The sequence below is a fragment of the Vanessa tameamea genome, chromosome 24 (assembly GCF_037043105.1).
Source record: "Vanessa tameamea isolate UH-Manoa-2023 chromosome 24, ilVanTame1 primary haplotype, whole genome shotgun sequence".
NCBI classification, from domain to species: domain Eukaryota; kingdom Metazoa; phylum Arthropoda; class Insecta; order Lepidoptera; family Nymphalidae; genus Vanessa; species Vanessa tameamea.
The window spans coordinates 3,407,028-3,420,412 of NC_087332.1; the positions used below are offsets into that span (position 1 = coordinate 3,407,028).

Genomic DNA, 13,385 nt, shown 5'->3' on the forward strand with positions numbered 1-13,385 from the left:
TAAATAGCTGTTCATTTTCTTTCTTTATTTATAACGTTTTTTATAAGACAAAAACATGTGTTTAAAACAATTTATTTAATAAATCACTACTGATGATAAATCTCTAGTGATTTTATTATAGTGCTAAGTATGTATAATTAATAATAATTAATTCACGTCAATAAAATGACAATCATAAATTAAAGTCTGATTAAGAAAATTTAACATCTAAAATTCTAATTAAAGTATTCGATAATCTGTTTAAATTGATGTTATATCTAATCATATATTAATATATTTTTTTAATTGAATTGTATAAGAAAAAAGTACTTTACTTATTTTGGGAAGTCAAAAAATAAATAAAATGATTGCTAAACAAACGCAATAGATAACAAGAATTTTAATGTTATTTTTAAACCCAAAAAAAAACATTAACTGTAAGTATATCTTCCTCGATTAAAATAAATGAATGTTATTAAAAAAAACAAACGTCCTTTGACAGTAAACAATTAAAAACGCCTTCAACTATATTTAAAGTCAAGTTCATAGACGAATGGCAATGAATTATTATAAAACGATGAAGTAATGTTACAAGTGTATTGTGAACGTAACAGACACACTGACGTCGTCGGAACGAGTGAAAGGTTTGATTCCTCGATCGTGAATTACGGGGTCAGGTTTTTGGTGATGATGCAATCGATTTCAAGATTGAGGGTTTAAATTTTATTAATTTAAGCGTTGGCACTATCAAATAAAAATGGCTGTATATTTTTATACCAACGCCATAATAGGAACGCTAAAAAAAGTTGCATTGCAAAAGCGCGCCGACGTTTTGTTAATATTTAAATATGTCTTTATTGAAGCATATACGAAAAAGTAAAGTTATAAGGAATATTTAGTAGGAAATTGACTGTAAGAAAGCAAGCGTGTTCATATTTCAAATGTTAATTAATAATCCTTATCTAATTTTTTATTCATAAAAATTTCTAATTCATTGAATTAATGTCGCAAAAAAATATTTAATTAAATAATTATGCAGTAAAAAACGATAAAGTATACAAAGAATTTGCTTTTTTTATTAATTTTAACAATAATTTGTCTTCTAACATCCGCCATGTTAGATTTTTAATGTCAAAGTCTGTAATGTCACTTTGGTAAGTCAGAAGAATAAAAACTCTATCTTTTAAACTACGCAACGAATTTTAATGCGGTTTTCATAAATAAACAAAGTTATTCAAGAGGAAGGTTTATATGTATAATACAGGCATATTATAGAAAAGATTAGCCGAGAATTTCAACTTTCCTAGCAAGAAAAAACAAGATTTTTTTTCTTTTTATGTTTGTTCTTCAGTCTAAAAGCTGTATATAGACGCTTATTTTACTCATGTGAAGTCGCGACAATTAGCTAGTATACCATAAGATGCTCAAATATGCAATACATATGACACATATACATATATATATATATTTCCTTGGTGTCATTGTATTCCGATACATAAAAGGTTACCTAAAGACAGAAAGTATTAAAATATTCGACTAATAGGTATCGGAATTTCGTTTCTTCTGACCGCTTTTTTAAATGATTTAGAACTGAGTCGTTGGCATAAGAAGGAATTCATTTCTATTCTATTGATAAATATTTAGAAAATCATTAAAAAACCGGGTCACTAGGTCCTATGAGTTATACCTTGGCTTTCTATTTAAAGGGATTCTTAAAAAGTGATATCACACGCACATAAAACATTAAACACTTACATGCGAGATATAACATAGAAAAAAAAAATCTAAACTTTTTCTTTCTGATCTGTTTTACACATACGAGTACGTTACTCGTATTTAAGTATTCGAAATTTGAATTCTGTTATTTTAAATCTGCTTTTTATTTTTGTTAGTATAATTATTTTTGACTTAAGCATTAAATCATTCTACATCTGTAATCCTAATATAATACATTTGGTTTATTTATTTCTTAGTTAAGCCTTAATGGGATAAAGAGATACAGAAAAAGACGTACGATACTAATTACCTGACACACACCCAAAATCGATGCAGAAATTGACTTTTTTTTTTCATTGACTTGAAAGATTGACACTTTATATTTTTTTTTATTATTTTAACGAGGTATTTGAAAACCTTAATGTTATCAAGTCTTAAATTATCAACATGATAGGTCAAATCGTGACGTGTTCAAAAACATATATAACAGCATCTAATGACCAGTTTCATTGCATTGACCAAGTATTATTAATTTTTATCGTGGTACGAAATCTTACTCAATTCATACTAATGAAAGGATGGTAAGAGCTATTTAGGGTGACGCCTACTATGTAATGTTGTTTCGTAAAAACATTCCATTGAGAGGAAAGTGGTAGATGATTCAGAAGCACTTGGCGAACGAGAATTGACCTTGAAGACAACGGGACTTTATTGTATCGGAACACACGACGCGTTTTTGGACGAGTCGTTAGATATTCTACGGAACAGTAATAATTAATATCGTTCGTTCTTTCAGGTTCCGGTTTGCAGGGCGACGAAATTAGTATAACTACAGGTACAATGGACATGACAGCTTCGTTCCCTAAGGGCAGTGGTAACTAATTACCAACAGAAGTCAGGGCCAGTTGTCCGTTAGCCTACCAATATCAAAAATATTAATATGAATACTTTAACTTACATTTTATATAAAAACAGTGCTTAGCTAAGTAACACATGGTTCTTAATTGAACGTCAAGGGCTACTGTTACTGTGTTTACTAAAATCCCGCAATTGCTAGTGTCATGTTTCACTAACGCAAAATGAACCAGCGTAATGACAATTATTTATTTATTTTATTTATTTAATCGATACACCACAGTATTTGAAATATAGCACTTAAAACAAGAATACAATAAAATGACAGATACAATTTCAAACACTTAATAGGTATATACAGCATTAATAGTTACGTTAGCCTCCAATAACAATTTTTTTAACAATACTCTATTTAATAAATACTACAGACTGCAATATAGACGCTTATTAATTATTTAACATTTAAACAATTAGCAGAAAAATTAAATGAATTAAAAAAAAAATAACTAACAATAATTACAACAATGAAGCATTAATGAATTTATTCGCCAAGTAGGTACCGGATGTTCCTGAGGACACATTTCTGAAAATTTGGATGTACATCTTCGACCAAATGAACTGAAGCTGAACTGAACTGAGCTTCTAGAAAGACGTAACGTATATTAAGTACTTTTTGGATAATATTCTTATATATGCCATACATCTCTTATCTATTGTGTCTGGCTTACTGAAACTGTTTAAAAAAAATGCGGCTCATAAATAAAACACTTTTAAATCAGGAATTCCGATTAACGACTAATTAATGAATTAGTCGTTTATTCGTCGTAAATTTATGTTTGTGAAATTAATACTCATATTTATTTATTAAAAAAATATTATGTAAATATATCGTACGAAATATTCGCCTAATGTAAATTTATTCAAAAACGCACTGGGTGCGGCTTAAGGAACTTTCGCGTGCGTCTTTAGCGGTACCACACTACGGACCACACACAATAGCCCATCGCTAGGCCACACAAGCTATTTTAGTCCATATAGTAATGAACTAAGTCACATTTTCGCGTATTCCCTTAAATCTTTTAATATCTTAAGATTCTGGTATTGTTAAGATGCGGATATAGTTTACAGACATTACGATATACGATGCTACAGCTTTCTCAGTTACGTGATATTATTATGGGTCTGTAAGTATCGTTTGCCTTTAAATCAAATATGAAAGAAAGAAAGAAAAATGTCTTTATTGCGTACAAAGGACACAAATAGAAAGTTAAACAATAATTAATTAGATTTTGGATGTAAAAAGGTGGTCTAGCTTTAAGCAATCTCTTACAGGTTACCTTTAACAAAGGGAAATATGAGTAAGGGATGATGCAAGGTGTAGGTACATATATTTAAGAGTACAATCGAGTTAGATAGTTGAAACGTATGTGTGTTGTAGTAGTGGTTGCTATTACGAGTTCAAATAACGGATGATCAAAATCTCCTAGACGTCTGTTATGACAACCATGCTTTAAGATCAAGTGGCTTTATTTCTACTTTGCTTGATATGAGTTTAAATATAATCTACATGAGTATCCGTAAATTTTATTTGTGATTAGATGCTCGTCCAGGCTTCGCTCGGCAATATTAAAGATTTTGTAATATTTTTTTTTTGCAATACTTAAACCGTTTACGCAGCGCATGCAACGGGAGCTCTTAAAAGGAATATTTTCCCCCCGTTTTTGCTACGTTTTTCATTGATACCTTCCTCGTGGATGTAGCGTGATGATTCATAGCCTTAACCTTCCTCGATAAATGGACTATCTAAAACCGAAATATTATTTCAAATCGTACCGATAGCTCCTGAGATTACCGCGTTCAACCAAACAAACAAGCAAACTCTTCAGCTTTGTAATATTAGTATAGATGATGAAAAGTGTAATTTCTTTTTGAGTAATAAATATCTTCAAGTGTAAAGTGTTACACGAATTTCTACGTACGATTATTTGCACGTAAATATTTTTTTTCACATGATACTAAAGGATTTTTCTTTTTTATTACTGGTCAATGCAGAGACTACAAGTGGCTGAGAAAAGTACATTAAGATCTTATTATAGCTATTATATTATTGCTTATAATTTTTATTATAAAAGATACGCTAGTTTTCTTATAAATGTTGTTACATTGAAAACTCAATTATTACTTTAACTCAATTATGATCATTTGCAGACAGAATCAATACACATAGAATCATCACACATTTGGACGTTTTCTGATATTGATATTGTAAAACTGTATCCACAATGTTGACTTTATGACATTCAACATCAACAAAATGATTTTATCGTATTATAATAGATGAAATTAAAATTCTTCTTATTTGAAGTTTTATAGAACTATAAAATCTCGAAGTTCGATGTTGACTTACATCTTGATGTCGTACCAATTTGTAACTTTGCTTTTTTGTAAATTTCTTGACTTATTAAGCCGTTTCGTAACTAAGTTCCTTAAATTAGTTTCGTTGATCTGTCATTGAATATTGTATGCGAAGTGGTGAGTCTCATTATTTAGTTTCATCTTTATACAATGTATTCGTGCGAGTGAGCTTAGCTTCGAACGTTAATGGTAAGTAGGCAAGCATTTAAATGTCCAGGCAGTTAGCCTAAGCATATGTGAACGTGTGAAACGTCAAAGTTTTTGTGTTAAATGTATCCGTGTGGTTTACCGTAAAGATAAAACAGCATATTTTGTTAATTTTAGAATTTCTAAAACGTTTCAGACTTTTATTGTGAAAATATTTTTGCAATACATTGAATCCAATAATTTGGCTCTTAGATTTGAATATTTTACGTGATACGACTAAAATATTTGAAAGATACTTCTATGCATAGGCATCACATCATCAGGTATATAAAACAATATAAATCAATTTCTAAGCTAAAATGATTGCTCCGAAATTATTACAATCAAAGCTTTAATATAACGCATCATTATTTTTTTTTTTTGATACATTTACAACCTCCCAAAGCCTGTAAGAGAGACAAACCAATCCTCACATTGCCAATGCGCCACCAACCTTGGGAAGTAAGATATCATGTCCCTTGTGCCTGCAGTTATACCGGCTCTCTCAGCCTTCAGACCGGAACACAATTTAATATAGCTATTTGGCGGATGAATATCTAAGAAGTGCACCAAGTCTAATAAAGTAGTATCCATTTGAAATATTTCTCATGCACAGTTTGATCGATATCAATTGTGTATCGTATCTATGTTATGTTTAATTATGGTTATGTGTGTGTATATATCAGTCGGTGTAAATAAATACACCAGCTACACTGGTCCCTATTTTTAAAGGTTCTAAACTAAAGTTTAAAATATTTTGGAAGAAATCCTTAGTAAACGATAGGTGTATTTGTGGTGCGAATTTTATTTTTTCTTCCTGTGTTATTTCTAACTTTCGTAATTTTGTCTACAGCTTTGCGATTTCACAAAATAACCTTCGTATTTATGTGACCGTGTGTCATGGAGACCTTCATTTTGTAATGTAGAAAAGCACTAAGTTTTAAGTAAGGCGCTGAAACTTCTGCTAATTGACACGTTCGAAGTGTCATTAGACTTTACAGAACAAATCGTTATAGTTTAGTATTACACTAACCGTCTAACAACCGAAGCAATATTGTTATTATAATTACTGACGACCTCCGTGGTCGAGTAGTGTGTACGCCGGTTTTCATGGGTACGCCACTCCGAGGTCCCGGGTTCGATTCCCGGCCGAGTCGATGTAGAAAAAGTTCATTAGTTTTCTATATTGTCTTGGGTCTGGGTGTATGTGGTACCGTTACTTCTGATTTTCCATAACACAAGTGCTTTAGCTACTTACATTGGGATTAGCGTAATGTATGTGATGTTGTCCAATATTTATATATTTATTTTCTATTGGATTTACTTAAGAAGTTGCCATTTTTAATTTCAACTTGTTATTGGATTACTAGAATTACCTGTAGTAATGAACATAATTATATAGCGTATTAATATAATTCATAATGTTACCTAATTTTATTGTTCCCTAATCAAACCTATTTAGACATCTGGTCATATCAGCACCTTGGTTTGCCCGCAACTCTGAAATCCATGAAAATCTGTAAATCCCAACCGTCTTAGAAGAGGCCATTCAATATTCAAAACAAAATATGCCAAAATATTGACAGACCACCTAAACTCTATCACATGAGCTTCTACTGCCGAATCAAATTAATAGACTGAAGAGAGCTGATGTACTGCTGGAATAAGGAGAGCTCGGGCAATGGCCCGCTCTCGACAAAAATTACTGCTCATACGTAAAAAAAACTAATTTCGTATTCACTTTTAAGAATATAATTAAAGCCTATTTCTTAATTCTATCGGTATATTCCTAAGTAATATAATTTAAACGACTGAATAGCAACGAGAACTTGAATAATGAGTATTTATATTTATTTCGATCAAAATATCGTTGACGTTATCGTAATCGCAATGATTACGAAATTTTTAGTAATTATTTCAGTATAAATTTAGTTATATACTTGTCGCCAATATTGTTATTAATAAAAGCAAAGTTAAAGTAAATCGTAAACCAGTAAATGTCAAAGTCTAAGGTCTGTTAGTTGATGAGTAGGTTCGAAGAATACCTCTAAATAATACTTAGTATTATCGTGTTCCGGTTTGAAGTGTGAGAAAGTCGGTATAATTACAGGCACAAGGGTCATAACTTACGTTGGTGGCCTATTGGCTTTGTAAGGAACGGTTGATAATTCTTACTACGCCAATGTCATTTGCCATCTGGTGACCCAATTGCCAATACACCTATCTATCAAAAATAAAATCATCCAACACAAGTGAGAGAAGATGTGAAATTCAACCAAAGTACGCTGGTTCAAATCATTGGTTCCGATTTTCATGTCCTTAATTTGTGCTTTAAATTATTCATCTCTTGATTGTTGACGAAGGAAGATATTGTTAGTCTGGATTGACAAAATTCTGCCACATCTATACCCACCAACATGCATTGGATGCGTGATGGCAGATCGGTGGACTCAGCTCCAAGAAGAGAGGAGTTATTTGCCCAACTTTGGGACGTTTACATACTGTTACTTAACATTTACTAAAAAGTACGTAAAATTATACGCATAGTATATAGTATTTGAGTTTAAAAAAGTTATAAATCATAAAAGAAAGTTTTATCTTGTTACGAAATCGCTAGACACGTTCAGAATCGTCACTAAGGAGTATTCTGTGAATTAAGTTTTACACACGGGGTCTACAGCCATCTCGATCTTACAAGTGTACAGTCGAGTAACAAAAGCAATTTATTATTATTATTATATATAGGACTAGCAAATTGGAAACCTATGCCCTGCCTTACGCTATGGTATAAGTATTAGATTAAATTTATATATTTGAAATTGTTACGATAAGAGAAAAACGTTTAAAATCCTGATGTAAGGTTTTTTTCTGGTTTTTTATTATTTTAGCAGTACTGACGTTAATTTTTTTTTAATAACGATATGAGTACGAGATATAAATATATATTTTATTTAAAATTATAAAATAGTCTTTATTTAATTTTGAAATATTTAAATTAAAACTTTTTACCCTGTACTGAATTCCAAACAAAGTATTTCTCATTTCAAAAGCAATTTTTATACGCATTACAAATACGTGCATGAATGTACACATAAACTAAGCTCATAATGATTTACTATACGACGTTATTATATTGTAACTTAAAGACGGACGTGCCAATCCAATCATCTTTCACACGGTGCAAATATTTTAACGACTTTCGTTCACAATATTACCGATATCCAGTTACCGTCAATATTGTGTAAGAAACGAATTTCTTCTCAAAAATGAAAGTTTTCGTACAGCGCTTATATCATCAAAATATACAGGCAATTATCAACCTACTCTTTTAAACTATAAGAGTGAAAGTCACGTGAACTAAGATCGCTGACAGGTCGATATAAACTCATCACACGTAATTTTTTATAAATATGTATATATGATTATAGATTTATTTGCAAAAACTTAAGAGTGAAAGTCCCATAAACCTAAATAGCGGAGAGGTTATTTGCTTAGTGTACACACGAACTCGTTTGCTATGGTACTATTTTCTGTTGATTGATGTAAATGAGTTAAAGGTCCTTTTTAGTGTTAAAAGAAAATGAACCCAGAGTTAATAGCAATAAAGTTCTATTTATGATTAAATTTTGAAACCTATTCAATATTAAATGCAGAGAAAACGTATCGCTATTCCATTATATAATACAAAAACCGTGATATGAATTTTTGCATAAAATAAAAAAAAAAGAAAGCTTATTTTAAATTATAAATTTGTTAAAATTGAACCGTTATAAAATTATGGTAGTGTTAAATAAAAACGTCAGGTGATTATGAGTGCACGAATGAATATGTAAAGGTTAATTACTGCGCTTATATTTATGAAATTAAATTTGCTGACTTATTACTTTCACCACCATCAAATGATGGGACGGATTTTACTTCTCACACTTGAACTAGACGTATTGTATCTTTAAGTTCTCTGGCCGAGTTTTTTTTTTTCGTAAATATACAATAGAGACAGTTATGCTTTCCGTCAATTAGTAAAAGAAAACATTCCCAGGATCACAAGATTCAGATGAAGACAATAGTACTGATTACTATGATGATACAACATGATCTTTGTAATTTCTTTATTAAGGTCAACTAAGAGGATCAAGACTTTCTGACTGATTTATTTCCTCTAAAAGTATCTATATGAAAATGATCATGTAATGAATAGTTTTAAATGTTTCAGCACAATTTTATGAACTTGACACTCTCAGTGTTATCGTTAAATATATAAAAAATAAACACAGGTATAAAATTTGTAAACGACTCTTTATTTTATGTGGTTCAATCGTAAAACAATCACAATGATGTAACTGTTCGAATAATAAATAAAATCGGTAATAAATATGACTAATTATACTCGCAAGCACAACTAACAGTTGCTATAAAATATACAATATAAATATATTATGAATCAACTAAAAACAAATAAAACAATATCTTTGGAACAAACAAAAACTTAAAAAATATTTGGTAAGCATACCAGTTACCTTATGCAATCTATATGAGTACTAATATCATTATACAATACACAACATAATTATATAAAAGAAGATATACTAAATATACACATACTAAATTAAAAATCAGTCAAGAACTTAAAGAAGAAAATAAAAAATATGAAATAATATACAATAATAAAAAATATTGATAAACATTATTCACGATAAAAACGGTGGTCGTCGAAATACAGAAAATAAATAAGTACCTTAAAAGGTAAACTTAGGTGTTAAAAATAAATTAGATAATTTATTAAGACTATATGCTCAAATATTTACGCCTGTTTGATGTGAGCGGCGTAGGCCAAACTTTGAGCGTCTTGGGATCTTCCCCAGCCGCCGCCGTTATCCCAGCCGTGCTCTTCGTGAGCTGGCTCAGACCAACCACCACCGCCGCTCTTTGACTTGGATTCTAGAAGTTTCTTCAGAGCTCCGAAGGCTGCAGCGATGAAAGCGAGTTTTCCTAGAAGATAAGCCTTGAATACTGCGAAGGCGATGATACCGAGGAACAGAGGTACAAGTGCAGCGAGCTTCAATTTGATGAGGGCGAGGATGGGAAGGAGTTTCTTGAGCTTCTTCTTCTTCTTGCCACGGCCTAGGAAACGAAATTGATAGTAATTTAATAACGGGAGATTTGCCAATCTATGAACTATTTTTTACAGTAATTTAAAAGTATCATGGAATGCGGATTTAGAAAAACTGCTTAATTAATTTTATTCGAAGGATTGATACCATTAAAATGTTTATACATTCAAATGAAGAGGCTGTTGGTAAAATTTGCAATTCTAGTCTTATTTTCATTCGCTTTAGTATTTAGAACACAAATTAAGTCAACGTGCTCACTGTACAGTGAAAGTAGGTGTTTTAGTTAATTGTCTTTATTTCACGTTAATGTTAACTAAATGGAATTAAAATGTATATAAGAATTTAAAAAATACTATTACTGAAGAATGATAGCAATTTTCCTCACCTTCCTCATCAACGGAGTTATCTTCTGTGAAGGATTTTGGCATTCTCAGTTGCAGGGCATGGCTGTCCAGGAAATCAACAACATTGTCCATGATCCTCTCTTCTACTTGGAGTTCCCTGGATTTGGGGTCATCAGGCAAGGGGTCGTAGCTGCGAGCTGATCGCGGGGAACCGGTTCTAGCGAAGGTGATTCCATCTACAAGGCTAAGGTCCTTGGCTACAGCAAGATTTTCGGTGAATTTCATCGCTTTTTCCTGGAAATTAATAAGCAATATTTATATTATACGTGATGAATAATCAGATATTTATTATTTATTTCGTCGGTTAACCCGAAGATCTTCTAACAAATTATTTAATGATTCTTTGCTAATAATTTAATGATGATTCTATTTTTTTCAAACGATTTAAATTTACGCTATTTTAAGTTCTCATTCGTAAACATTTTGATTGTGACAATAATTTACGATTCAAGTTGTTTTTTATGTTTTGAATTTTTGTCTCAGTAGACAGATAGCGTCCAAAAATCTAATTGATAAATAAATTATGCCCAGAATATCCATCAATTCCGATAAACTGATTAATTCTTAATCGCACACAAAGTAACACATCACATCACAACACTACACTTCGCACACCTTTAAACACAGCATCGTGTCAGTTTCAACACAATCCCTCAGCGTCGAGATGAACTTCTGCATGCCATCTTCCTTGGACGTCGGCATCGCCGCCGCGACCGCCGCTAAACACACTACGATGAATGCTTTCATCTTTACACTCAATGTTCAATTGTCAAAGTTTCCTGTACCAGCGGCTGTTTTATGTCGGTGCCCCCCCTACGGGTCATATGTCTCGTGTGATGAAACAAACTTGGCGTTACCACAGCGTAATGGATAACGCTATGTTGATTTTTGGGGCATCGTATGAATACGTATGAATATAACTCACGTTGTAAATTTGTCTGAATAAATATTTGATTTATCTAATGTGCTATTAATACTACATTTATTATATTATTATTGATAATATTTAACATTATATAAATTAATTGACTGTCGTTTATGTTTGATGAAGGAAATTAATTATTAATCGTAATGAATATAATTATTATTTTTCATCGTGAAAGAGTCGAGTGGTTCTAATATTAATAGAATAATTACTTCTCATTCATTCTACGTTCTATTAATCGCACAGATTAATATTGAGTGTTTTTTTTTTTAATTCACTAGTAGATTATATTGAATTATTTGTTGATAAAGAGACTACATATAATATTATATTTTTAAATTTAAGATAGTAATAAACTAGAACACACTATAACTTTGAAAATGTCTGCAGAGTCTATATAAACTTTATTTAAAAACTTATAATGTAGATGTACACAATAATTTCAAAATTAGAATAATATACACAAATATTAAGCCGTTAGGTATCCTTCTAGATGTTTCCATAAGTTCCGGATCAATCCAGATCACACCGGATCTTACACACAAAAAACTGGACCAGTGTTTGAAGTTTTAATTTTACTCATAGATATTTTATATATATTTAATGGAATAAAATTCAGTTTCATTTCTCATTGCAAGTCAAGTTAAATTTTCTTTATAAAACAACTGGGAAATCAAAATCGCAGGAAATTCGAGTTTATGAACATCCGTCTAATTGGGAACGGCTCGTCCATCCCAAATTGCTTTGTTGTATTGTGTGAACTGTTCTTAAGAAAAGAACTTTTTCTTTTACGTTTAGATGACCATCCGAGGTCACTGCACTCTAATTTTAAACGCAAAGGTCGTAGGTTCATATATTAATCACTAAGAAAGTTAACGCGTGTACTCAATACAAAATCTGTTACGAGTTATTTTTTTACTTTATCTAGGGTTTCAATATAGCTTCAAATAATTTTTTTGGTAAATAAGGCTTAGTGCATCAACCGCTAATCAACTGTGCTATCACTAATTGTCCACAACTTTATTGAGTGAGCCAATGAAAAAACAGATTCAAGCTACATGCGATCTTCAATAAGATAAATTATTACAGTAAATAAAAGACTATGTTTCTTCTATAATATACTTTACATTGAAAACCTACTGTTACATATATTTTGATTACATAGAGTAATGTAACGCTAGATATATAATACGAGTATACGAAGAGTAATGATTGTACTATAATTAGAGTTTAAATGGCACAGATTTTGATACCACATAGTCGCATTTTCATCGGGATTGTACGGTAAGTAAATATAAAAACATGGAGCAACTTAGAACTTATTAATAATAAAATATTAATAAAATAAAGTATGACTAAGAATCACGATATTCAGAGAGCAGCACTGTCTTTTTGAATATATTTTTTTTTTAAATTACTTCGCAAAGCTGACAACAATTGTTTAATCTAAATAAATCTAAACACAATGCTCTAAATTGATTTAAAATTATCTACTACTAGTGAACATTGCAGGCGTATGATGTATAAGATATTTTTATTAGGTAGTTTAATATATTACGTATGATATTTTTTATACATTTTCATATGAAAATCATCATCCTTATGCACTACTTAACTGTACACATTGTAAAACTTTTTTTAAACTAGGCATGCGATCATTGGAGATATTATCATAATATGACAATGCTTATGTATTTAACGAAGGTCTTTTTTATAATATATTCGTTCCTATTGCGAGTTTTATTAGGAACTAAAAGTACAGAACTTGTTATTACAAGCTTTTATTTAAAGTCA

General features: G+C 30.9%; 1 protein-coding gene across 1 annotated transcript; it reads right to left on the bottom strand.

The window, feature by feature from the left end:
- Positions 1-9,952: 9,952 nt before the first annotated feature.
- Positions 9,953-11,444, bottom strand: LOC113398082 (uncharacterized). The gene is made up of 3 exons (XM_026636663.2): positions 11,282-11,444; positions 10,648-10,900; positions 9,953-10,272 (listed from the first exon to the last, which is right to left on the bottom strand). Exons 1-3 carry the CDS (start codon positions 11,411-11,413, stop codon positions 9,953-9,955), a joined length of 705 nt encoding a protein of 234 aa, XP_026492448.1. The 5' UTR covers positions 11,414-11,444.
- Between the last annotated feature and the right edge of the window lie 1,941 nt (positions 11,445-13,385).